General features: G+C 41.2%; 3 protein-coding genes across 7 annotated transcripts in view; 2 read left to right on the forward strand and 1 right to left on the reverse strand.

Moving 5' to 3' along the window:
* The window catches only part of usp16 (ubiquitin specific peptidase 16), a 33,036-nt gene extending 30,164 nt beyond the window's left edge, over positions 1-2,872 (reverse strand). The window contains exon 1 of one of the 2 annotated variants that reach the window (XM_048541062.2): positions 2,757-2,872. The gene's annotated coding sequence lies outside the window, so the exon portion shown is untranslated. Of the gene's footprint in view, positions 1-1,253; positions 1,343-2,756 lie in introns of those variants that run through there. The other variant, XM_048541061.2, reaches the window with a different exon arrangement.
* rwdd2b (RWD domain containing 2B) lies at positions 1,320-16,251 on the forward strand. Of its 2 annotated transcripts, XM_059650362.1 has the most exons (6): positions 1,327-1,420; positions 7,185-7,307; positions 8,365-8,593; positions 8,707-8,774; positions 10,294-10,653; positions 15,049-16,251. In XM_059650362.1, exons 3-6 carry the CDS (start codon positions 8,402-8,404, stop codon positions 15,299-15,301), a joined length of 873 nt encoding a protein of 290 aa, XP_059506345.1. In that variant the 5' UTR covers positions 1,327-1,420; positions 7,185-7,307; positions 8,365-8,401; the 3' UTR covers positions 15,302-16,251. The 2 variants fall into 2 exon arrangements, with proteins under 2 accessions (XP_048397021.1, XP_059506345.1); XM_048541064.2 differs by lacking the exon at positions 7,185-7,307 and having other exon boundaries at positions 1,320-1,420.
* A 2,001-nt stretch (positions 16,252-18,252) lies between these two features.
* The window catches only part of ltn1 (listerin E3 ubiquitin protein ligase 1), a 139,709-nt gene continuing 132,397 nt past the window's right edge, over positions 18,253-25,564 (forward strand). For all 3 annotated transcript variants that reach the window (XR_009446562.1, XM_048540310.1, XM_059650366.1), the window contains exons 1-2: positions 18,253-18,383; positions 23,951-24,154. Coding sequence is in view for 2 of the 3 variants with exons in the window: in XM_048540310.1 (XP_048396267.1) it covers positions 18,342-18,383; positions 23,951-24,154 (246 nt within the window). In the remaining variant the exon portion in view is untranslated. The remainder of the gene's footprint in view (positions 18,384-23,950; positions 24,155-25,564) is intronic.

Consider the following 25,564-nt stretch of genomic DNA (forward strand, 5'->3'; position numbering starts at 1 on the left):
TCCTGTGCCTCCCCCCCCACCTCCTGTGCCTCCCCCATCCCTCCCCCATCCACGGGAGCCCTTCCCCCCGACCTCCTGTGCCACCCCCAGCCATGGGGCCCTTCAACTATTCCCCCACTCTCCTATTCCTCCCATTTCCTATCCAACTCCCCTAATCCTGCCCCCATCCACAGGGCCCTTCAACTATTTCATCTGCCCTCCCCCATCATTCACATCCACGCATGCCTTCAACTATTCCCCTCGCTCCTATTCTTCCCCCACTAATCCACACGGCCCTTCAACTATTCCTGCCTCTCCCTCCCCAATCCACGGGGCCCTTCAACTATTCCCCACCCTTCTCCCATCCCTCCCCTGTCCATGGGATTTCTCCCCCATCCACAGGAGCCCTTCCACCCCCTCTCCTATTCCCCCCCTCCACGCGAGCCCGCACCCCCGTTCCACCCCTCCACGCAAGCCCGCACCCCCATTCCCCCTCTCCTATTCCCCCCATTCCTCCTATTCCCCCCCATCTGCACAAATCTTTCAACTATTCCCCTCTCTCCTATTTCTCACCCATCCACATGCGCTCTTCCCCTCTCTCCTATTCCTCCCCTACACCTATCACACCGCCCCCTTACATCAGCCCCTTACCTGATCATTCTCCAGCCGCATGGCAGGCCCCTATTCCCGCCGTGTCCCCACCACCCCACACATCCACAGGTCCCATCCCCCACCCCAGCCATGGGGGGGCATGCTCCTATCCCATCCACCCCCCACCTCACACACACCCACCACCCCATCGAAAGGCCACTTCCCTGTCATTCCCACACAACTCATGCATGGGGCTCTTCTCCTGTCAATCTCCATCCACAAGGCCCTTCCTTTATTCCCTACACCCTGTCACCATCCCATCAATGGGGCAGGCATGCCCCTATCCCATACCACCCCTCATCACAACCTCCCCATTCATGGGGCATACCCCTATCCCATGTGCCGCTAATCCACGGGGCCCTTGCCCTAACAAACCGCCCCATCCACGGGGCCCTTCCCCTATCATCACCCCTCGTCTCACGTCCACGTGGCCCTTCCCTTATCATCATCATCATCATCACCTCTTCTCCTGCCCCCCTCAATATCCACGGGGCCCATCCCCTATCCCTTACCTATGGGTCCCTTCTCCTCCCTCTCCCCTTTCTACTCCCCCAGGTGATGGTCAGTGGGAAGGTGAGTAGCTCTCCCTCCTGGTGCCTGTTGCCTCCCCTGCGCCGCATTACCTGCCGGTCTCCGGGGAAGGCCGCTGCCTCGCCGGATCTCCTCGCTGGTCAGCAGCGTGCAGCATGGCGCATGCGCAACCGGTCGGTACGGACGGTGTCCGGGAAGTGCCAGGAATGAGCAGCGGTTCCGGGGGCCGAGAGGCTCGGGGACGGAGTGTTTCAATCAGGTACTGAACACCGCTCCATTTCATGTAAAAATGGCTCATAACTGACCTGTCAGGCCATAGGCAGGTATTCCATCCCTTCACTAAATTAGAACAAGTTTAACTTGTCCGGACATACTTACATTTAACTTCCATTTAAGTTAAGCTTTGACCAGGTCTTTTATAGCCGTCGTGTGTGTTTATTTATGTGTGTAAATGCTCCGTAAAATGTCATTTATGGCCCTGTACTTTGGTCTTTGGGACTTTAATGGAACATTTATACACATCGGTCAAAGCTTTCGTTTCCTTCCGAAAGTACGATGACATTTTTTGACAATGACAGTAGAGACTGAAGAAAGTGCAACGACAATGGTGTCATTTGTGATGGCAGTTCACTGTTAAATACAGTATCAGATGTGTTCGTAAATTCGTTCAGCAATTTTTGAAGAACTAAGAAGCATAGGAAATGTGAAATATTTAAATGGAGAGAAACCGCAGAACCCAGACACAGAAGAACCTGCTAGATGAATCACAAAGCTTGAATGGGGTATAACAAATGATTCAAGTCGAATTAAACTTTGTCCGTTACTGCAAGGTGAATGGAATATACAAATAGGGAAGTTTTAGCGCATTGCTGTGTTTAATGAAACCACAACAGAAGTACTGTGTACGCTTTTGATCTTCCTACCTCGGGGACAGAATTGCATTAGAAACAGTTCATCAAATAGTCGTTCAGTGTATTACTGAGATGGATGTCTTAAGAGGAAACGTTGACCAGGTTGGGCCTTCACTTATTCGAGTTCGAGTGGTGATCATATTGAAATATGAAGGAACTTAATAGGCTGGATGCTACAAGGATGTTTCTACTAATGAGCAATACAAGAATTTGAGGTGTGTGCAGGGACAGACTGTTTAAGAGGAGGTCAGGACTGAGACGAAAATATTTTTTCACTTAAAGGTCAATAACTTGTTAATTTGCTTCTGTACAGTAGTGAGCCTGGTACACTGAGTATATCTAAGGCTAAGTTAATAGCTTATTGATTGAGAGGGGAGTCAAGTGTTTTGTGATCCGACAAAAAAATGAAACTGAAACCCTATTCAGATCAGTCATGATCTTTACAAGTGGTGAAGAAGGCTCAAGGGACCGAATAGCTTTTGACTGCTCCTAATTCACAGGTTTGCGGGTATGCCTGGAAATATTCAGTTTCCAATTGAGTGGAAGAGTATGTTTTAACTACAGAAAGAATAGCAGCTTTGATAACAATCTCTTCAGTTGAACTTTTGAGAGGTGGAATGGCTGAAGCAATTCATAAAGACATTGTTAGGATAGCTCTTAAAAAATAGCACCAGTTAAGCTTACCTTTAACTCTTCGTCTTAGGTGTTGAACAAATGTTCATTGTAAATCTATCATAAAATCAGTCACTTTTCATCCACAAGTGTGATCTCCATCTAGAACAGGTCAATTTGTGACGATGCAACAAAGAACTGTGGATGCTGGAAATCTGAAAAAAAAACAGAAATTGCAGAGAAACTCAGCAGGTCTGGCAGCATCAGAACTACTCTGAAGAGGGGTAGTTGGACTTGAAAAGTTAACCCTTTTTTCCCCACAGATGCTGTCAGACCTACTGAGTTTGTCCAGCAATTTGTTTCAAGCTGCGAGAATTTTTTTTTAGTTTTATGATTAAGCCAAAAGTCTCTCCCTTTTTCATAGAAATAAAAGTTTAGCAGCAGAAATCTAGAGTAACAAAAGTATTTCAGCATGCAATATGGTGTTTGAAGTGCGAAGAGTTCGGTGTATAAATAGTGTTAGTGAACTTTAGTGTGTTAATTGGATCAGGCGTGTGTAAAGTTTGGCAATATCTGTGACAATTGTGGGACTGAGGATGGGAGGACTTTTATGACCATTCATATCATGTTGTACCTGAAGGAGGAAGTACTCTATATCTCACTCAGTCAACTTGCAGAAGTCATTAATTTGCAGATGGTGCAAAAGGTGGCCCTGTGATTTGAGAGTAAGGAACAATAAGCTAAGAGAAGATACCAATGTATTTGTAAGGTGCACAGATATTTCATTAATTGAACATCAGTTGTAGTTGCATCCACACACACTGGTATGTGTGCATAGTCATGTCCATACTCAGCGAAGGGTGTACACACAAGATATTATCTCACACATCTGTATGTGTACACAAAAACATTATCAGGACACCTGAGGGGGTACACACTGACACGTCCATACACGTCCATACGTGTGCACAGTTATAAACACACTTTCCATAGACCTACATGCATGATTAAATGCAGAAGAACCATGAAATAAAGAGACAAGATTGCATAAGGAACATAAAAAGTTAGCATATGGCCAGTAATTAGGAAAGCAAATGAAATATTGGGCTTTATTACAGCAACATTGGAGTACAGGAAAAAATACGTCTTTTAACAGGGCTTTTCTAAGATCACAATACTAGGTATTCATTCCTGGGATGAAGGTGGTTGTTCTGTGATTAGCAGCTGAGTAAATTGGGCCTACAATCTCTAGGGTTAAGAACAATGAGTGGTGAACTCCTGAAATAAAAGTTACAAAATTTTGAAGGTGCTTAATAGTGTAAATCCTGAGAGATTGTTTCTGTGATTCAAGGCATCTAAAACATGAACACATTCTTAGAATAAGGAGCCTATCATTTAGAATTGGCATGAGGAGAAATTATTTAATTCATAAAGTTTTGAATCTTAGGAATTCTCAATCCCAGAGTCTTGTGGATGTTCAATTGTTGAATATATTTAAGGCTGAGATAGATTCATTGTCTCAAGGAGTTAGGGATAGGGGCAAGGGTGAAAATGTGAAGCTAAATTCCAAGCTAAATAAATGGTCTCGGTAGAGCAGGCACAGTGGTCCAAATGATCTGGTCCTTCCCCTATTTTGTGTACTCTTGTGTTCTTTTATCATACCACCACTGGAGTGGATCAAAACTTTGCAGCCTTGCAACATTTAGTGTGAGTGGTATTACACAACTAAAACAGCTAATCTGAGAAGGAACAGGAGGCTCCATAAATATCCCCATTCTCAATGACCCATTACATCAGTGCAAAAGGTGAGGCACTTGTGACCATATTCACCCAAACAAGTGATGTGGATAATCCATCTCGGCCTCATGCTGAGATTCCTAATATCATAGACATCAGTCTTCCACCACTTCAGTTCACTCCAAGGTGAAATTAAGAAATAGCTGAAGATGTTGGAAAGTCTACGGGTGCTGACAAAATTATGGCTGTATTACTAAATATGTGCTCCAGAATTGACTGTGTCCTTAGCCAATATGTTCCAGAATAGCTATAACATTGGCATCTATCTGACAAAGTAGAAAATTACCCAGGGACTATCTACAAAAGGCAAGAACTATACAATCCAGCTGTCAGTTTATCCTCAATCATCACAGAGTGAGGGAAGATGTTGTAGACAAAGCTATCAAGTGGCATTTTCTCAACAACAACCTGCTCACCAATGCTCAGTTTGGCTTCTGTCAAGTCATTACAGCCTAGGTCCAATCATGGAGAAAGCTGATTTTCAGACGGGAGGTCGGAGAGATTGTCTTTGACATTAAAACAGCCCAAGCAAAACCGAAGTGAATCAAAATCAGAGGGAAATTCTCCACAGGTTGGCATTATACGCGGCACAAAGGATGATGATTGAGATTGACAGCTATGTTAGTCTCAAACATCACTGCAGGAGTTTCTCAGTGCTCCTACATAACTCTCCAATGTGTTGCAGTTTTGTGAATGCATAATTTCAATCAAGTCGAAGTTTAACACAGAAACTGTGCACAGTTTTACTTGCATGCAATTATATATGTAGAAAAAGTGCTTGCAGCGAGGTGACTGAAATGTTATGGGCAATGTGTCTTTACAGTCATATTGTGGTCGACAGATCAGTGATAATGGCAGTAATGAAAATAAGATGGTGTATATTAAAGGCAGCAAATAAGCTGATGCCCTTTTTGTGCTCCTGCTCTAGGTAAACTCTAAGGAGAAGAAGGAGCCAAAATTGGAGGAGTACATTGATCATAAAGTTTGTGGAAATAATTGAAGTCTCAAGAAGAGTTTTTGAGTAATTGAATTGAGAGATCGTGAAAGTGCAGATGAGCACATGTTAGAGCAGGGCAGTGCTGTGCAGCTACAAATTGGTAGTTTTGGTGAAGGAGTGGAAGTACACTGCAGATACTTTGAGAATATTGTTAGAATTGGACCATAATAGTTAGACACACAGATCACTTTTATTCACTTGTGAGATGTGGGCCTTGCTGGCATCCATTGTCCGTCTCAAGTTGGCCTCAAGATGGTGTTGTCAGCTGTCTTCTTGAACTGCTGCAGTTTATATACTATAGTTGGACTCACAATAGTTAGAGGTAATTCCATGGTTTTGACCCAGTGACACTCAAGGGATGATAATATATTTTCAACTCAGGGTCGTGAGTGGCTTAGCGGCAAACATGCAGGCGGTGTGGTTGTTAGCGGTTGGAGATTTGGAAGTACAGTCCAAGGATCTTTGGTGAATTTCTGCAGTGCAATAGTGGTGGAGTGACTGAATACTTGTGGATGTGGCACCAGTAAAGCAGGCTGTTTTGTCCTGGATTGTGTCAACCTTTTTGAGTTTTGTTGGAGCTGTGCTCATTTAGTCAAGAGCAGAGTATTCTATCACACTCCTGACTCATGCCTTGTAGATTGTGGACAGGCTTTGAAAAGACATTTAGGTAAGTACATGAATAAGAAATGTTTGGAGGGATCTGGGCCAAGTGCAGGCAGATGGAACTAGGGATTATGGTTGGCATGGACTGGTTGGACCGGAGGGTCTGTTTCCATGCTGTGTGGGTCTATGATTTTATGACTCTAAGTCTGAAGGTGAGTTATTTGCTGCAGTATTTTTGGCATCTGACCTGTTTCTGTAGCCACTATGTTTATCTGGCAGGGTCAGAAATCACAATACCAGGTTATAGTCTATCAGGTTTATTTGAAATTGATTAATACATACATGTAAGTCCCTGAATTCTGTTGAAGTCACGGTCCTGAGTCGACTAAAGAAGAGGTGACGTTTTGGGTCAGACAATGCATGTTAGGTGTGAGGCCTTGGTTCGAATCAGTGGTGAAGGACATTCGGCCTTGGATCTTCGGGTAAATGTCCTCCAAGATGGACTTTAGGATACACAACAATGCAGCGTTGCAGAGGCTGATAGCCAAGTTTGATACCCAAGAAGACGGTCTCAACCAGGATCTTGGGTTCGTGTCGCACTACAGGTGACCCCACCACACTATACATTCTAACACTCACACACATCCTCTCTCATTCACACACTGCCTCTCTCTCTCCCCCACACGCACACACTCACTCACATTCTCTCCCTTTCCTTCACACACATACGAGTCTATGAGGTGAATTTGCATTTGTAGAGATTTTGTTCGAAAAGCACACAAATTATAGACACTCAGTCACTGTGGTGCTTTATAAGTTCCTACTTTAGAAATAAAACCAGTCTGACTCTAAACCAAAATACAAACCAATTCTAACCTAAAATGTCACCTTTTCTTTACACTGATAAAACCTTGAGTTCTCTTAAGACTGTGACTTGAAAAGAATTTGGGGATTAATTTGGTTAATTAATTAAAACCTTTTAACTGAATAAAGATTTAACAGCCTCTTAAGTTTGTTTAGTACATCTTTGTAACAGTGTGAATCTTTGATCTCTGACTTACAAATTGTATGTCTGATACTACCTCTCTCATTGACACCTGAAGGAGGACTGAGGCTCCAAAAGCTTGTGTTTTCAAATAAACCTGTTGGACTGTAACCTGGCGTCATGTGATTTCTGACTGCGTCCACCCAGTCCAACACCGGCACCGCCACATCATGTTTATCTGGCAAGTCCAGTTCAATTTCTAGTCAATGGCAACCCTAAGATGTTGATGGTGGGGGATTCAGTGATGCTAACGCCACTGAATGTCAAAGGGAAGTGGGTTATTTTCTGTCTTATTAGAGATGGTCATTGCCCTGCATTTTGGTGGCATGAATGTTACCTGCCACTTTTCATCCCAAACCTACACTTGTTGCTGTAACTATGGTAGACTCAAAGTTGTAATAATGAGTCAGACTTTACTGGTTTTACCTTTTCTGGCAGATAACTGTAAAGTATGAGCTGGAACATTCAGAACTGTTGCTGAGATTTTACAATTGTCGTCCAGAAGAAAGAGCTTTGCCACAACTAACTTATTACTATCCCATCATAATTTTAAACATGTCGATTAAATCGTTCTCTCAACCTTAGAAATGCAGGGCATACAAGTCACATATATGAAAAATGGCTGAATATTTCAACCTTTTAAACCCTGATATAATTCAGATAAATCTGAACAATAGCCCTAACAAGGCCTGAGGCCCAGTGGCCAAAATAAAATGCTGTACTCCAGACAGGATTTGATGAAAGCTGTACAACTGAAGTTTTACTGCTTCACTTACTTATTCAAGTGCTTTGAAATCAAAGGCCTTTCTGATTACTTTTTGTACTTGTGAACTCAACTTGGTGATTTTGGGATGTAGACTCAGCTGTAGCAAGGCCATGGAAGCTACAAATCCAATTAGTAATGACATTTCAGTGCACTACGGTGTGAATAATTTTATTGAATTTAGCTTGGAAGACTTCAAATTTTTTTGCATTGCCAATTCACTGCAGATGATGAGCTTGATTATGCTTTAGATAAAATGAATGCACTTAGAAAATAACGTACTGTATTTCCAATGATGTCCCGACTATTTACTTACTTGCAGTTACATCAGGAGTTAGGTAACTCCACACATGGACACCTCAATGCATATTGTAGGAAAGTTTTGGAGAAATTTCCCTTGAGAAATGTAATATCACATTTACATAATTGACAATTGATATGCAGAATGTTAACTTCCTTTTTTTTATGTTTTCAGTTGGGTACTCAGACTTTTCAAAGCCATACTTTGAAAAATGACCAGCCCTGCTAATGCTGAGGCCCAGCTATCAGAACTGGAACTACTGTTCAGCATGTTTCCGAATGAACTTTCAGTGGATGATCAGTTGGCCCTAATAGATCTCAGAGACTATGTGCAAACCAAGATTCTCATCCCACCAACCTCAAGACTGCAATACACAGTACGACTCCAGCTGGACACTCCTAATGTTGGTATTGGCCATATTAGAATGATTTATGAAATGTACATCCTTTTGACTGCTTTCAGTAATTACACATGTGAAGTAATTTCCTTTAATTTTTCATTACTTTTTTGTTACAGGTAGTTTGTGAATTATCTTGTTCCTTTCCTCCAAACTATCCAGCAGTGATACCAGAAATTTCAATAAGGTACAGTACAGGCATGAATGGATTTGTGTAACAGCTTATTTTAAGAAAAAGTCAAGTCATCATGCTAATTCGCTGATAGAAAAAAAAACATTTTAAGCAAAACATTTTCAAATTATGTTGGTTCACCAGAAATTGTTTATAGATTCAGTTTCAGCTTGTTTGTGTTTGCCATAATTTACATTACAATAAATTTATTTTTGTGAGGAACAGTTGAGATTTCATAAGTCAATTAGTTTCTTCTCTTGTAGTTTCCCATACCATACTTCCCTGCGCACAATGGAAGCTGCTATTATGGCCAAGAGGCAGCTTACAAACTGTGGCTTGCTGTCCACATTTTTATCCCCCAAAAGGAGAAGTGCAATTACTCTGGTATTTTAAATATTCAGACTGATAGCAATGTTTAAAAAAAATCCAGTAAAGTGGCATTTTGAATGTACACTGCGAGTGACCTAATTTGAAATTTGTGCTCAGCTCACTTAATGGAACTATATTATGGGATACTGTCAATGTTCCAGCAGCTAAACATTGATATTCATCTTCCACTTTTCCTTTAAAGGGTTGACCTCAGTAGTTGAGCAGTCTTGAAGATTATGGCATACATAATCCAAATAGGTTCAGCAGTTAAGTACTCCTTTGGACATGTAGATCGTAGAACCCCTACAGTGCAGAAACAGGCCCTTCAGCCCATCAAGTCCACCCAGACCCATCCCCCTATAACCCACCTAATTTACACATCCCTGAGCACTGTGGGCAATTTATTATGTCCAATCCACCGAGACTACACATCTTTGGACTGTGGGAGGAAACTGGAGCACCCAGAGGAAATCCATGCAGACACGGAGAGAATATGCAGACTCCACACAGACAGTTGCCTGAGGGTGGAATCAAACCTGGGTCCCTGGTGCTCTAAGGCAGCAGTCCTAGCCACTGAGCCACCATGACACCACCCCTCTGTAGGTTCTACTAATAGGAAAATGCTGATAGTTGCCACTCCAAGATTTTATCAGGTCTGCCCATGTGATTATTATAGAAAACTTGGAGTTGCAGTTTTCCACTGTGTAGTATAAGTGGTTTAGTTATTCCTAGGTAAACAATCGTACTTGTTCATGAGTGATTGCGAGTGATTGCTGATGACAATAAGTGGCTTATCATCATGGGAGCCAGTCAAACTATGGATGGTTTGAACAAAGCAAGAAGCTGCACACTCTTAAAATAAAAACTAAAAATACTAAAAAGATTTAGTAGATCCATCAGCATCTCGAAACAGATTGACAAAAGTAAGATTTTGGGTGGAAATTCCATAATAAATTTTGGTGAAAATATCCATATTCAAAGTATTTACTACAGTCTGTCTTACCAGATGCCAGTAGGCTTGCATTTTGTACGATTATGGAAAAAAAGTATTTAAAAAAGAACATAATTCTTCAGAGCAGTGTTGAACAGATACTTTGATATTTCCGTGTATAAGTACTGTAAATCAGGTAACTCCAGTTTGAAGTAACTGATATTTTGTTTCCAGATCAGACGCTTTAAATAGAACACAGCAAGCACAATTAAATATGGACCTTCATGAGTATCTAAGACAAAATTGTCGTGGTGAGATTTGCATGTTGAATGCAATTGAATGGATCAAAGACCATGCTACCAAATATATGAGTAAAGAAACTATTGCAACTGAAAACAGACAACCTGCTGGAACCAAAAACGTACCTTGTACTCGACTCTGGATCTACAGCCATCACATCTATAATAAAGAAAAGAGAAAGAATATTCTTGAGTGGGCAAAAGAACTTTCACTTACTGGGTTCAGTATGCCTGGCAAACCTGGTGTGATTTGTGTGGAAGGGCCACAGGATGCATGTGAAGAATACTGGGCAAGGTTTGACTTTGATTCGTTATTGGCTGCATCAGAATAAGTACCATCAAGAAATGCATGGTTTTAGGGCACAGAATTGTAATTATTACATTTTTCCCACTGACAGGTCTAAAGAGATTTGTTTCTCCCTTTCATGCTGTTCTGGTTTAGGCCAAAGTTTTTCTAGTCTAGACTCTGTCGTGCTATTGGAGTTTTGAATTTATACAACACAAACATTAGTAATATGTGTAGCTATGAATTTTACTATCTCCTGTTATACTCCCTTAACCCTCCTTCTATTAAACAGCTGATGACTCACCCACCCTTCCTTGTCCCTGTGTTAACCCTACTCTCTCAATCGTTCTCTCTTCTTTATATCTGCTGTAATCACCCTTCTCATTAAAAAAAGCCTTTATCCAACTGTCCATGCAAACTACTAGCTCACTGCAAATTTCCCTTTCCTCTCTAGAGCCTTTGAATATGTTGTCACCTCACAAAATCACACCCATCTTTCCATAAAGTCCATACTGAATCCTTCCAATTTGGCTTCCGTCTTTGTGCAGGACTGAAATACCTCTATTAAACATCACAAATGACATCCTATCTGATTACAACAGTCAGCCAGATTATCATCTTCCAATTCCTGTCCACAATTTTCTTGCTGGGTTTGATCTCTTTGACCTGATTCCATTCGTTATCCAAGTATAGCCAGAGAATCACCTACAATGGCATTTCCTCCTACTATGTATTCCTTGGCCCCTTCTGTGTCTCATTTCATGTTGCCCTCAGTGGCATCATTCAAAACTAGTGTAGTTTTCATGTATACATTAACAACACTTGACTACTTCACTGTCACAATTTTTGAGCCCTCCACTGTTGTAAGTTATCAGACTACTAATGCAACAAGCAGACATTTTTCCACTTAAATATTAGAAGGATTGAAGCTGCTGATTTCAGTCCATTGCCCAAATTTCCCTAACTATCAACTTCAGTCGTCTCCTTGGCAGTAAGGCTAAATCAGCCTGTTCATAATCTTAATATCATATTTGACCCTGCGATGACTTCTGAAGACACATTTGTGCCATCACTAAGAGCACCTATTTCTACCTCCATAACATCACTCAACTTTGCCCCTGTCTTACCTCATTTCCTGCTGAATCTCTTTATGCCCTTGTTATCTCTGGATATGAATCTTCCCATGGCATTCCTGCCAAGTCTCCCATACTTTGCCCTCTGTAAATGAGAAGTGATTCAAACCTTTGCTGGCCATGTCTTATGACACACAGACCTTTTTGCTTAATACCCTTGTGCTCATTGACTTATATTAACTCACTGTTGAGCAATGTCTCAATTGTAAAAATCTTAAGCTTGTTTGCAGAGACCCCACGGCCAAGCCTCTCCCTTTATCCAAAATCTCCTCCAGTTGAACAACGCTATTCCTACAGTCTTTCAGGATACTCGTACATCTCAATTTTAATTGTTTTGCCAGTGGTAGCCATGCATTTAATTGGCGAGCTGAATGGTCTGGAATTCCATCTCCCCACTCTCCCTCTTATCTTGCCTTCCTCCTTTTTTCAGTTTATTTTACTCCTTTCTATCTTTTGACTGAAGTTTTAATCATTTGACTTAATATCTCCTAATGTGGCTTGGTGTCTTGTTATAAGGCTCTTGTGCAGCATCTTGGAATGTTTTATTACATTAACAGCACAATGTAAATATAAAACAAAAGGACCGTGCAGTATTGCAGCACAAAAAGAAGCCCACAGCTGCAATATCCATGATAGTCATCAATCATCTATCTGTTCTAATCTAGTTTTCTAGCACTTGTATTCCACAGAGTTTCATTTGCTAAATAGTTCTTAAATGTTGCAATGCATCCTGCTTCTCTGACCCTTTCAGGCTGTGAGTTCCAGATATCCACAAGTCTCTCAGTGAATACATCTCTCCTTAAAACTCTGTAAACCTTCTGCCCTTACCTTAAGTCTATGTCCTTAGTAATTGTAGTAAAGGGAAAAGTTTATTCCTATTGACCTATATATTTCTGTCATAATTCTGTACATCTCAATCAGTTCCCCCCACCTTCCCTGCTCCAGGAAAAACAGCCCTAACCTGTGCGACTCTCTAAGTAGCTGAAACACTCCAGTATGGGCGATATTCTGGTGAATTTCTTTTGTACCCTCTCCAATGCAATCACACCCTTTGTATTGACTGCTAACCAGAACTGCACACAGTACTCCAGCTGTGGCCTAACCACCGTTTTATAAGCTCTATCATGACATCCCAGATCTTGTATTCCATGCCTCAGCAATAAAGACAAATATCCCATATGCCTTCTTAACCATCCTATCCATTTGTCCTCTTGCTTTTAACCTTATAGTATGCATTGTATTAAAAATAATGTAATTGTGGGAAGTGGGCATTGCTGGCTGGCCCACATTTATTGCCTATCTCTAATTGGCCTTGAGCAGGTGATCGTCAACTTCCTTCTTGAACTGCTGCAGTCCATGTGCTGTAGGTATACCCATAATGCCGTTTGGGAGAGAATTCCAGGATTTTGACCTAGTACAGCAGACAACATTAAGCTAGTCTGACCGTTGTTGTACTCCCTTGCCTTGTTAGACCTCCCAAAATGCATCACTCCACCCTTTTCAGGTCTAACCTCCCATCTGCCACTGTTCTGCACGTGACCAGCCCATCTATATCTTCCTGCAGTCTAAAGTTTTTCTCCTATTTACCACACCACCAATTTTTGTATCATCTGAAAACATACTGATAAAACTTCATGTATTCATAACTAAATCACTAATGAACACTACAAATAGTAAAGGACCCGGCATCAAATCCTGCAGTCTGCTCTCGAGACAGGCCTCCAATCAAAAAACAACCTTTAGCCAGTACACTCTGCCTTCTGCCACTCAGCCGATTTGAGATTCAATTTGACAATTTGCCCAGATTCCAAAGTCTGTTGGCTTCTTAACCAGTCGTCTATGTGAAGCCTTGTTAAATGCTTTACTGAAGTCTCCTCATGAAATTTCACTCAAATATACATCTCTACTTGACAAAACCGTGATGATTATCTTTGATTAATTATTGTCTTTTCAGGGAGATGAAAATTTTGCCTGTCAATTTTTCTCCAAAGTTTTCCCTGTTATTGATGCTGGAGCTGTTGGCCTGTATTTCCATGATTTGTCCCTATCACTTCCTTGAATAACGGTACCAGAATAGCTGTCTTCCAAACCTTTGCTGTGTGCAGAAGGGATTTTAAAATTAATATTAAGGTCCTTTCAATCTTCTCTCTTATTTCCCACAACAGTCTACAATATATCTCATCGAGTCCTGGGGATTTATCCAATTTTAAGCCTGCTAAAGCTGCAAATATTTCCTCCTATTTGATGTTAATTTTGTTGTCGCAGTCATCCTCCCTGATTACTGATACCATTATTTTAATACTTTATAGGTATCTTTTTCTTCAGACCTTCATCTGCTACTTGGAACCTCAGCATTTGTCACTTGACTTTGACTAGAAACCTCTAACTAAACCCATAAGTCCTTTCCTCATTTCTAGTGCAGATATCTCAACTATTTGGCCATACATGGTTATGCTACAATCCTCCCATTAATGAACAATGAAAGGTTATGAGGAAAAAAAAACAAATCTACCAGAATTGGTTTGATCTCTTTCTCCCTTCAGCTACCTATACAATTGGACCATTCATGTCCCAGACAGCGTGCTCTACTGTCTCAACAAGTAGGCATTCCAAAGGGCTTTATTTTTATAATATATGTAGTCTAAGTAAAGTGGGGATGAGTGAATTAATTAATTGTAGAGGTAAAGTAAAATGAGTCTGCTGATAATGTGGCAGTGAAGGAAGAAGTAGTCATAATAATAGGCTGACAGAACAGGCGCTTGAAAGGTTTACAATTCTCAAAGTAAAACGGTCACTACAACCAGTAGAATGCATCTTAATTCACTGTGGGGAAGTACAATGGAAATTGAGGAGATTTTAGCTATAATCTTCTAATTTTCCTTAGATATAGGAGTGGTTTCAAAGCACTGGAGGATTGTAAATGTTCCGCTCCTGTTCCAAAAAAAAAGTGAAGCATAAATCTGTTGATATCAGATCAAGTTGGTCCAATGTCAGTGGCAGGAAACGTGACAGCCCCTAATCCAGAAGAAAATTAATTGACACTTGGAAAATTAGGGACCAATAATGAATCTCAGCAACAATTTAATAAACATGAATAGTATTTGACTAACTTTCTGGCCTGAATTTTGATATGTTCCCAGACCAGTAAGACTAATAGTGGAAACTAAGCGGTGATATGCTTGATACTCCAAAACCACACACTGAATTATGATGTATCAAGACCCACATCATATCTTTCATCTCATTCTAACCTATTTTCATCACCTTCCAGAGTTAAACGGTTGACCTGGAAAAGGATTCTAATCCGCCACAGAGAAGATGCTACGTTGGACATCATAAACAATGACACAGAGGCTACAATGCAAATGTTTCGCAAATTTACTGATTTTGAAGAAAAAATATTTGATGTACGTGGTACTAAGGGAAATCATATGGATCTGGGACAACTGTACCAATTTTTAAATGAAAAGGAATGTGGAGATGTTTTTCAATTGTACTTTGGTGTTGAAGGAAGAACATTGTAAATTTTTTGTGCATTTGCAACATTCTATATTTATAACATGAAAACAATTGTTTAAATGTGCCATGATATGCTGAGACTGTTATCCAAATAAATATTACAATCTACAGTTACAACCATTAGAAGTCTGGTTACATTAAAAATTCTCCGTTTTGAATCATCGGGTACAGCAGAGAAGGATGCCATTCAGCCTGTTGTGCCTTTGCCAGCTCCCTTGAGATGATAACTTTATTCAACTGATTTACTCAACTAGCTACTTAATATTTTTGATTGTACTGTATGTTGCTTTTATTTGTTTTGTATTAATTTAGCAATCTTATGATTCCAATCTTTAAGCTATGATTATACGTATCTAGTCATGATTATGGTAGATGTTTGGTTAATTAATCAATACCAGAGAAAAGCTACACGTATTGAAAACACTAACTGTAGTTTCTACCAAAGATAACCTGTCAAAAAACAAAGTTAAATTAATCAATTGTGATAATTTGCAAAACCATTTAGCAGTAATATCTTCAATTAATTTACATTGAAGACAGTAATATTCTGAATGGTAATGATTGGAAAAGAAGCTGTATTGATCATAGCAAGTCTTTTAGATTCATCACCTGGAAAACTTGATTAGGTTAAGAGGCTTGCTATACTTATTGTGTTTCAAAAAAGCATTATTTTTATTATTTACCAACAATTCAACATATGGCCCATAATCATAAACTGCTTGGAGAGGATACATGTTAATAAACTGACAGTATTCAAACAACAATTTGAATATAATGTTGAGCTCCCATAACTTACAGGGCTACAGGGCAAGAGCTGGAAAGTGGTATTAGGCTAGATAAATCTTTTTAACCTAGTTTAGACACAGTGGGCTGGAATTTCCAGAAATTTCTGTGCCATAAATTTTCTATATTTCTATATAGAAACATTTTGTAATAAACGCAATGCTTAATTTTCTTTTTGCATTCTCAAGAATAATTTGTTTCAATTGACTTTGTTTGTTGTGTGCTTCCAACAACCCAAATCCCTCAATTTGTTTTTTTCTTCTCCTCATAATTAGTTGTCTGAACACACCTTTCAATTCCCAATCTTTACCTCCCACTCATTTCAGTGAGTTGGTTAGCTCAGTTGGTTGAATGGCTAGTTTATGATACCAAAGCATGGGTTCAATTCCTATCTGGGCTGAGGTTACCACGAAGGACTGTCCTTTTCAATCTCACCCCTTGCCTGAGGTGTGTGACTCTGAGATTAAATCCAACACCACTTGACTCTAATAAGAGAGTAACCCATGTCTTCTTGACTTTATAACTTAATTGCCGGGCTTTGATTATCTGCCAACAGCTCCAAAATGTTTCTTAAGTGTCAGTTTCAGCAGGTGCCAACAGACTCTGGCTGTAGACTTCAACTGCTGGCTTTCTTGCCACCAGGTCAGTTTGTTCATGTGTCCAGTTGCCAGGTAGGAAATGGTTTTAGAAAATGATAATCAAGTCTCACCATTAAATTCAGAGGAATATTCCCAAATAGGTTCCCTATTGTGCTACAGTGCACCCCTATTCCCTTAGATTTCAGTTTGTTTTGGTGACTTTACTGCTACAGTAATCACCTGGTTACTTCAATCACAACACTAATGGTTCAAGAACTTAAAAGCAAAACAAATCACTTTTCTAAGTACACAGTTTTCACAAAGACAAGAACAAGAGCAGCTCGCATTTACTATAAATAGATTAAAAATAAACTATAATTTTCATAAAATATCAAATGGGAAATACCCTTGATTTGTTAAGCTCAGATTAAATGGATTCATTGTGAGATAGTCCTCTAACATTTTAGAATTAAGCCTTGTTTTGAAGTATATTTCATGACTGAAGTGTATAGCTTGTGGAGTTATTTTGGGCTTGGGATGGTTAGGGTAAAATTAATTGTCTGCTCCAGGCCTCTCAGTTGGGACCATTATTGTTGTTAATTTATACAAATGACCTGGATTCAGAAACTGATAATGAAGTGGGCAAATATGCAAAGCATACCAATTTACAAGAAACAGTAGAATCTGAGACGTTACCTCAGAAAATGCAGAAATGAGTTGGGCAAATGAAATAAGCAATAAACTGGCAAATAGATTTTAATGAAAATCAAAAGAGTTGTGGACGCTGTAAATCAGAAACAAAACAGACATTGCTGAAAAAGCTCAGCAGCTCTGGTATCATTTGTGCAGAGAAATCAGAGTTAACGTTTCAGGGCCAGTGACTCTCAGAATTAAGGAAGGGTCACTGGACCCAAAACATTAAACTCTGATTTCAATGATGTTGCCAGACTAGCTGAGTTTTTTCAGCAATTTCTGAAATACAATTTAACACAGTCAAATATAAAATATTTTACATAGGAAGTAAAATAAACCGGTTTCGGAGCACCAGCCTAATATATCGCTTGTTTGGCTGATGTTGCTTCCTTTAAGCAGTTTAGGTGTTTAGTCGACGTTAATCATACTATACGTGCAAGTTGTGTATTCTAATGCGCATTCTTGCAAATTCATTATGAATCAAAGACCTCAGTGGGGTTTAAGAACCAAAACAAAAAATGGACCTTGTTTCAGAAATAGTAGGAACTGCAGATGCTGGAGAATCTGAGATAACGAGAGCTGGATGAACACAGCAGGCCGAGCAGGAAAGCTGACATTTCGGGCCGAGACCCTTCTTCAGGTTTCTGCTTGGCCTGCTGTGTTGATCCAGCTCTACACCTTGTTATCTCAAAAATCGAAATTCCCTGGAGTACAGCGTCACCTAGATTTCTCCCAGACTTTGCACCGTTCCAGCCACTTCCCACCTACAAATCATTGCAAAATACCGCCGCGTCTGTCTCGTGAGGATTTCGCTCTTTGGGGATGTGACACAAGTTGAGAGTTGTTGTTTCTGGCCGGTTGGTTCGAGAGAGGAGCACACGGGGTGCCTCGGCGCAAGCGCAGTGAGGGGGAGGGCGAGTTTCGGGGAATGTGGAGTGTCGTGGCTGTTTGAAAGTAACGGAAGTGCCGCGAGGCGGAGAGCGGGCGCGCGATGGGTGGGAAAAACAAACAGCGAACGAAAGGCAATGTGCAGGTAAGGGAGGGGGAGGGGGAGGGGGAGGGGGACGGGGAGTGAATGTCGTTAGCGGTGGGCGGTGCTGCCGGTTGTTGCTCTGGACAGGACTCCGACGGAAGTCTTCCTGAAATCATGCACACTTTATACAGCGCACAAAAACGGGGTACTCGGCCGCATGTCGCTGCCTTGTGTCATCTCCTTGGAAAGAGCCATCCCATTCGTCTCAATTCCCACGTACCCCTGTTACGTTTTGTCCCCCTTCGAGTATCTAACTCGTTAACCACTTTACAATTCGTGTGTTTTTTTTAAAATAAGGTTTTACCTCTGTTGCTCTTTTACGACCCTGGGACGTTCCCAAAGCGCTTTAACAACCAGTGCAATGTTTTGGGAGTCTAGACACTGTTTTAATGTTGCAAAGTTAAGAGTCATAGAAATGTACAACACGGAACCAGACCCTTCGGCCCGAGTCGTCCATGACGATCCGATATTCTGCAATAATCTAGTCCCATTTGCCAGCATTCGGCCCATATCTCTCTCTCACCCCTTTTCTGATGAAGGGTCTAGGCCCGAAACGTCAGCTTTTGTGCTCCTGAGATGCTGCTGTGTTCATCCAGCTCCACGCTTTGTTATCTCTCTCTCTCTAAACCCTTCCGGTTTACATATCTAACCTTATTTGAGCACAGCAGGAACTCTCCCACCAAATAACCGAGTGATAATGGGTTTTTAAATGTTGGGGAGGATTAGCGCCTGTCAGGACTCTAGAAGGGCTAAAATAAGCCACAACTGTGGATGCTGGAGGTCGGAAACAGAACCAAAAAAAAACAAATTGCTGCAGAAACTCAGCAGGTCTGGCAGCATCCATGGAAAGAAGGCAAGGTGAACGTTTCAGGCTCAGTGACCCTTCTACAGAACTGAAGTCACGACTCAAAATGTTAACTTTGCTTTCTTTCCACACATGTTGCCAGACTTGTTGAGTTTCTCCAGCAATTTCTGTTTTTGTTTATTCCAGGAGGACTTTGTTGCTCTTCAGAGATGCTGTAGGATTTTTTAATGTTCACTTAGGAGGGCTGCACCTCTAACTTTGCAGCTAGTTTCTGTATTCAGTACTCTGGGCAGCATTTAACACTGCCATTGTCCACTTTCAAATCTGAAAACATTGCTTTTAGAGGCACTGAAATTGTGAAATTCAGTGTTGTGCTCTGAAGGCTGTGAACGGCCTTAATTGTTCCTCTAATTTGTATTGGATTTCAATGAAACACAGCAACAAGCTGAGAACAGACATGCCAATGTGAGACCAAATGATACATTGAAATGGAAAGCAACTGGAAGCTCTGTGTCATTCTTATGGGCAGAGCTAATGTAAATCAATCTGCATTGGTCTTGCCAATGTAAAGAAAGCCACATTCTGTGAAGACAGCAGCCTAGATTGAAAGATATAAAGTAAATTTTTGCTTGAACTGGAACATGTATTTAGGCCCTTGGCCAATGAAAAGAAGGAAATAAAAAGGCCAGCTTTAGGAGATTCAGAGATAGTAGGAAATGCAGTTGCTCGAGAATATGACATAACAAGGTGTAGAGCTGGATGAACAAAACAGGCTAAGCAGCATCAGAGGAGCAGAAAAGCTGACGTTTTAGGCCTCGAACCTTCTTCAGAACCGATACGTCAGCTTTCCTGCTCCTCTGATGCTGTTTGGCCTGCTGTGTTCATCCAGCTCTACACCTTGTTATCTAAGTTTTGGGAGTTGCCTGGGAAGGTACAATGAATCAAGTGAGGAGATATTGTTATTGATGGAGAAGTAGACCAGGTGTCACAAAGGAAGCAATCTGTTTGGTCTGCTGACAGTGGAGGGGAGGAGATGACGTTTGATTGTCGTGACCTCCTGAAGATAATGCTTAGGTTGGCGGGGTGGAAAATGTGAACAAGGAGAACCTGGAGACAGTCCAGAGAAAATTCACTAAGTTGATCCTGGGCATGGAGGGATTGTCTCATGAGAGTTTAAGTACGTTTAGCTTGTACACATTGAAGTTTTGGAAGGATGATATTTCACCTTATTGAAACATTCAAGTTTCTTAGGAGACTTGACAAGATAGATATACAAAGGTTGTTTCCCGTTGTAGGAATATCGAGGACCAGAGGGCATAGGCATTACCAATTTAAGACACAAATGAGGAAATGGAGTCCTAATGCCATCCTTATGGAGGATGGATATCTAGAGGGATTGCATGCCATAATGGAGAGGAGGTACTGAGGCCAGGAAACTGTAAATTGTGGGGTCAACGTAATGTGTTAGAAGAATCATGTGTAAGTGGGAAGAGACTGGATGAGGTCACAAAAATAGAGCCAATGTGGAGAGAAACAAGTTTAATGAGGCAGGAGCAGACTGAAATAATGGATCTAACAGGGTGGTCCTGTTTGGAGCAAAAGCAGAATATCCTGGAAAATCTCAGCAGGTCTGACAGCATCTGCAGAGAAATCAGAATTAATATCTCTGGTCCAGTGATCGTTCTTCAGAACTGATGGTAGCCAGGAAAAGGAAAGTTTTTGCACAGAAGAGAGGAGAGGGGAGTAAACAATAGGTGCAGATAGAGCCCAAAGAGAGCGAAAAACAGACAGACAAAGGAGTGGTTGGAAGTCAGTTTGGTGGAATGAGTAGTTGCTAATGGGGAGTGTGGGGATGGGGGAAAGAACAGGGAAAGGTACTCAAGCCCTAAAATTGTTGCTATTAAATCCAGAAGGCTGCAGAGATTCTAGACTAGACTCTAGTCTACTGTGTTTGACCACAATGTGGTCACCAGTATATTGGGGGAAACAAAATGCAGATTGGGTGACCACTTCGCAGAACACCTACATTCTGCCTGCAAGAAAATCCCTGAGCTTTCACTTGCCTGCCACTTCAACACCATGTTCTCTGGCCAACGTCTCTGTCTGAGGCTCGCTGCAGTGCTCCAGCAAAGCTCAATGCAAGCTGGAAGAACAGCACCTAAATTTCCACTTCTGCAGCCTTCAGCTCTTAATATTGAGTTCAGCAATTTTGGGGCTTGAGCACAGGGTGACAGGATATACTGGGTAGAGGAGCAGAGACATGAAGGCAGCGTTTTCAGTCTTGCGATGCTAACATTTCTGTACCAGGCCTGGTGCAGTGCCCCAGTGAAGCGTGACACAAGCTGGAGGAACAAAGCCTGGTTTTTCAGCTGAACCACTTTATAGCCTTTAAGACTCAATGTTGAGCTGAGCAAATTCAAAGCATGAACACGGTCTTTATTTTGATTGCCCTCCTACCACCATAGTATCTCCTGCCCTCCACCACATGCTGTCTTGTTTGCTTTCAGTAGAACTGATTTATTTTCTTCTTTCAACATCTACTGTTAATACTGTGAACAACTATTTTTCATAGGTCACACCTGTGCTACCATTAACATTCCTTTTTGCCTTTTACTCTGGGCACCCTCACCATTTCTTGTTCTCCCTTTGTCCATAGCAGTAAAACAACATTTCCACCCCTCCTCAATTTAGAGTAAGTGTGTACTGGAGTTGAGAAGCATTAACTCTGTTCTCTATCCACAGCTGCTGCCAGCCCAGCTGAGTTTCTCCAGCAATATTTGTTTTTATTTTACATCTTCAGCATTCATAGTACTTTGCTTTTATTCCAGTATTCCTGGTGTTTGCCAAGTCTGCACGTCTGCACAACCCTTGTTGTGCAATAAAAGTCATCTCCTTTTAGAGGCGGTGCTTGGATTCTACTGAAGAACTGCATAGAAGCAAAATTGGTTAGACACCTCCTGCCTAATTGCTATAAGCAGATCTTACAGGTGTAATGCACCAAAACCAGAAAATAGTTGTGGAACATTGCGATATCTTCTTGTTTTTCAGTGTACTTGTTTCAGAACATAGAACATAGAACATTACAGCACAATACAGGCCCTTCGGCCCTCGATGTTGTGCCGACCTGTCATACCGATCTCAAGCCCATCTAACCTACACTATTCCATGTACGTCCATATGCTTGTCCAATGACGACTTAAATATACCTAAAGTTGGCGAATCTACTACCGTTGCAGGCAAAGCGTTCCAGTCCCTTACTACTCTGAGTAAAGAAACTACCTCTGACATCTGTCCTATATCTTTCACCCCTCAATTTAAAGCTATGCCCCCTCGTGGTCGCCGTCACCATCGTAGGAAAAAGGCTCTCCCTATCCACCCTATCTAACCCTCTGATTATTTTATATGTTTCAATTAAGTCATCTCTCAACCTTCTTCTCTCTAATGAAAACAGCCTCAAGTCCCTCAGTCTTTCCTCGTAAGACCTTCCCTCCATACCAGGCAACATCCTAGTAAATTTCCTCTGCACCCTTTCCAAAGCTTCCACATCCTTCGTATAATGCAGTGACCAGAACTGTACACAATACTCCAAGTGCGGCCGCACCAGAGTTTTGTACAGCTTCACCATAACCTCTTGGTTCCAGAACTCGATCCCTCTATTAATAAAAGCTAAAACACTGTATGCCTTCTTAACAGCCCTGTCAACCTGGCTGGCAACTTTCAAGGATCTGTGTACGTGAACACCGAGATCTCTCTGCTCATCTACACTACCAAGAATCTTACCGTTAGCCCAGTACTTTGCCTTCCGGTTACTCCTACCAAAGTGCATCACCTCACACTTGTCTGCATTAAGAGACAATCTAACCACTCCATATTCAATTGTGTCATTGAATCCCCCACTATCAACATCCTGGGGGTCACCATCGATCAGAAAGTGAACTGGGCTCATCATTTAAAGACAGTGGCTACAAGAGCAGGTTAGAAGTTAGGAATACTGCAGCGAGTAACTCACCTCCTGACTGTCTAAAGCCTGTCCACCATCTACAAGGCACAAGTCAGGAGTGTGATGGAATACTCCCCACTTGCCTGGATGGGTGCAGGCCCAACATCACTCAAGAAGCTTGACACCATCCAGGACAAAGCAGCCGCTTGATTGGCACCACATCCACAAGCATCCACTCCCTCCACCATCGACGCTCGGTAGCAGCAGTGTGTACTGTCTACGAGATGCACTGCAGACTTTCATTAAATATTTTCTGTCTTGAAACATTCCACACAGTTCGTCATATACATAATTATTTGTTCTGATTTCTCTACCACTTTCTCATTCCAAGGCACGTGATTTTTCTGGATGCTACCACTTGTGTGCTGAACAATTCCAACATTTGTCTGCACTGCAGTCCATTTATTTGTGGATGGTTTTTGTTAAAATTGCCCAACTTACTTCCACGCTACAAGCCTTCGGCTTGGTAGTAGCCCTCCTTTTCTCTACTGTCTGGAGAAATTGTATCCTGCATTTATAGAATCTCAGAATGGGAACTTGATTGTGCAAAATGTTTCTGAGGATTAGTGCCACTAGATTTATCGTTGGAACTTTTTGGTGATTCTGTGTGCTACAAATGTTGATGTAGTTTCATTGCAACTTTTTTTTTTAGGTGTTCTCCAGCTATTTCTCCCGAAGTCAGAATCAGATACCATGCAGACCTCATTTGACTTCCAAGGAAGTTTGCATAAATGACTGTGAAATGCTTTTTTTTTTAAACAGCCATCTAGCAGTGGTAAAGCAGCTGAGCTGCTGGCTAAAGACAAGGGAACAGTTCCAGGCTTCATTGGATTTGGAGCCAGCCAGAATGAACTGGGTTATGTTCCTGCAGTCCAAGGATTTGAAGAAGTGGATAGTTTGGTGGATGCTGACTTTCGATTGGTTCTACGCAAAATGTCGAAACGAGATACAACAACAAAATTAAAAGTATGTTTTGCTGTCATTTTCAACAGAAGCTCATTTTTGTAGTTGAATTCATTGTTAGGGAAATTGACTTTGTAAGCTGATCTGTAACATTCTGTTTGCGACTGCAGATGAGAAACCTCTTAGTGGGGACGGTAGTGGAGTAAGAGATTCTGCTACTGTTTCCACCATTTTTGTACTAATGCTTTGTTTTGTTGAGGATAGCAGTTAATTCAACTGAGTCTATTAATGATTGTTTTTACAGACAGAATTTATCTGTTCCCTTTTACTGTCCATGATCAGAATGTTTGTTTATACATAAGAGGCATATGTTTCCTTGCCCTCCACTTGAGTGTTCCAACTAAATAATCCATCTGAAAGCATTTTAAGTTTTAGGGTAAGTTACTACTTCTCCCTCATTTATCCGAAAAATAATGTGATATACCTCTTTGGCAATAAGAAGGCTAAGAGTAGATCTGATTGAGGTTTTCAAAATCATGAGTAGGCTAGACAGCGTAGATAGAGTGGAGCTATTTTGGCTTGTAAAAGATACAAGAATGAGGGCATGGATTTAAAATTATGTGCAAATGAAGCAGGGATGAAATGCAGAAAAACTCTTTTAGGCAGTGAGTTGTTAGGATATTGAACGTTCTACCTGGGAATGTAATGGAAGTGAGTTCAATTGAAACGTACAAGACAGTATTGGATTTTTTGGATAGAGTAGTTCATTGAGGTAAGGGGGAGAAGGCTGGAGATTGGCACTAAGTAATAGAGCTGGTGCAGGCACAATAGACTGAATATAGAGTGTTTCTGTGATTTCAGTTGCATGGCATGTGCATCCATATATGCTTACACACAATCAGTGTAGGTACTGATCAAGGTAAACCGTGATTGCAAGGTGTAGAGCTGGATGAGCACAGCAGACCAAGCAGCATCTGAAGAAGGGTCTAGGCCCGAAACGTCAGCTTTCCTCCTCCGATGATGCTCCTTGGCCTGCTGTGTTCATCCAGCTCTACACCTTGTCATTTTAAAGCAAAGTTGCATCCAGATTTCCTTTGTGGCAGGCAGGTGATTTCTTAGATGACATTGAAGTTTTCAAGTTGAATTGAAGGTCTGTTGAAGCAAAGAATTCTTAGTTAGATACGAAGCATCCAGGAGGATGGATCTCAGATGAACTTGAAAATTGCAGTAGTTTCAAGGCAGTCCTTCGCTCAGCTTGGATCTCCCACTTTGAAGGCATTGTTGATTATTACTTTCATGGTTTGGATGACCTTCAGTGAATTCAGTGGCTTTGTTTGAGGGAATTGTATTTGCAAACTCTGTTTTTTTGCTCTGATCAAGAGCAGACAACAAAATTGTTCCCTCATTGTATGACTTCCACACATTTAAAATCCTTTTTTCCCCAAACATGGGATTGTTTGTATATTGATTAAA

Source organism: Stegostoma tigrinum, chromosome 12 (assembly GCF_030684315.1).
Source record: "Stegostoma tigrinum isolate sSteTig4 chromosome 12, sSteTig4.hap1, whole genome shotgun sequence".
Taxonomy (NCBI): Eukaryota; Metazoa; Chordata; class Chondrichthyes; order Orectolobiformes; family Stegostomatidae; genus Stegostoma; species Stegostoma tigrinum.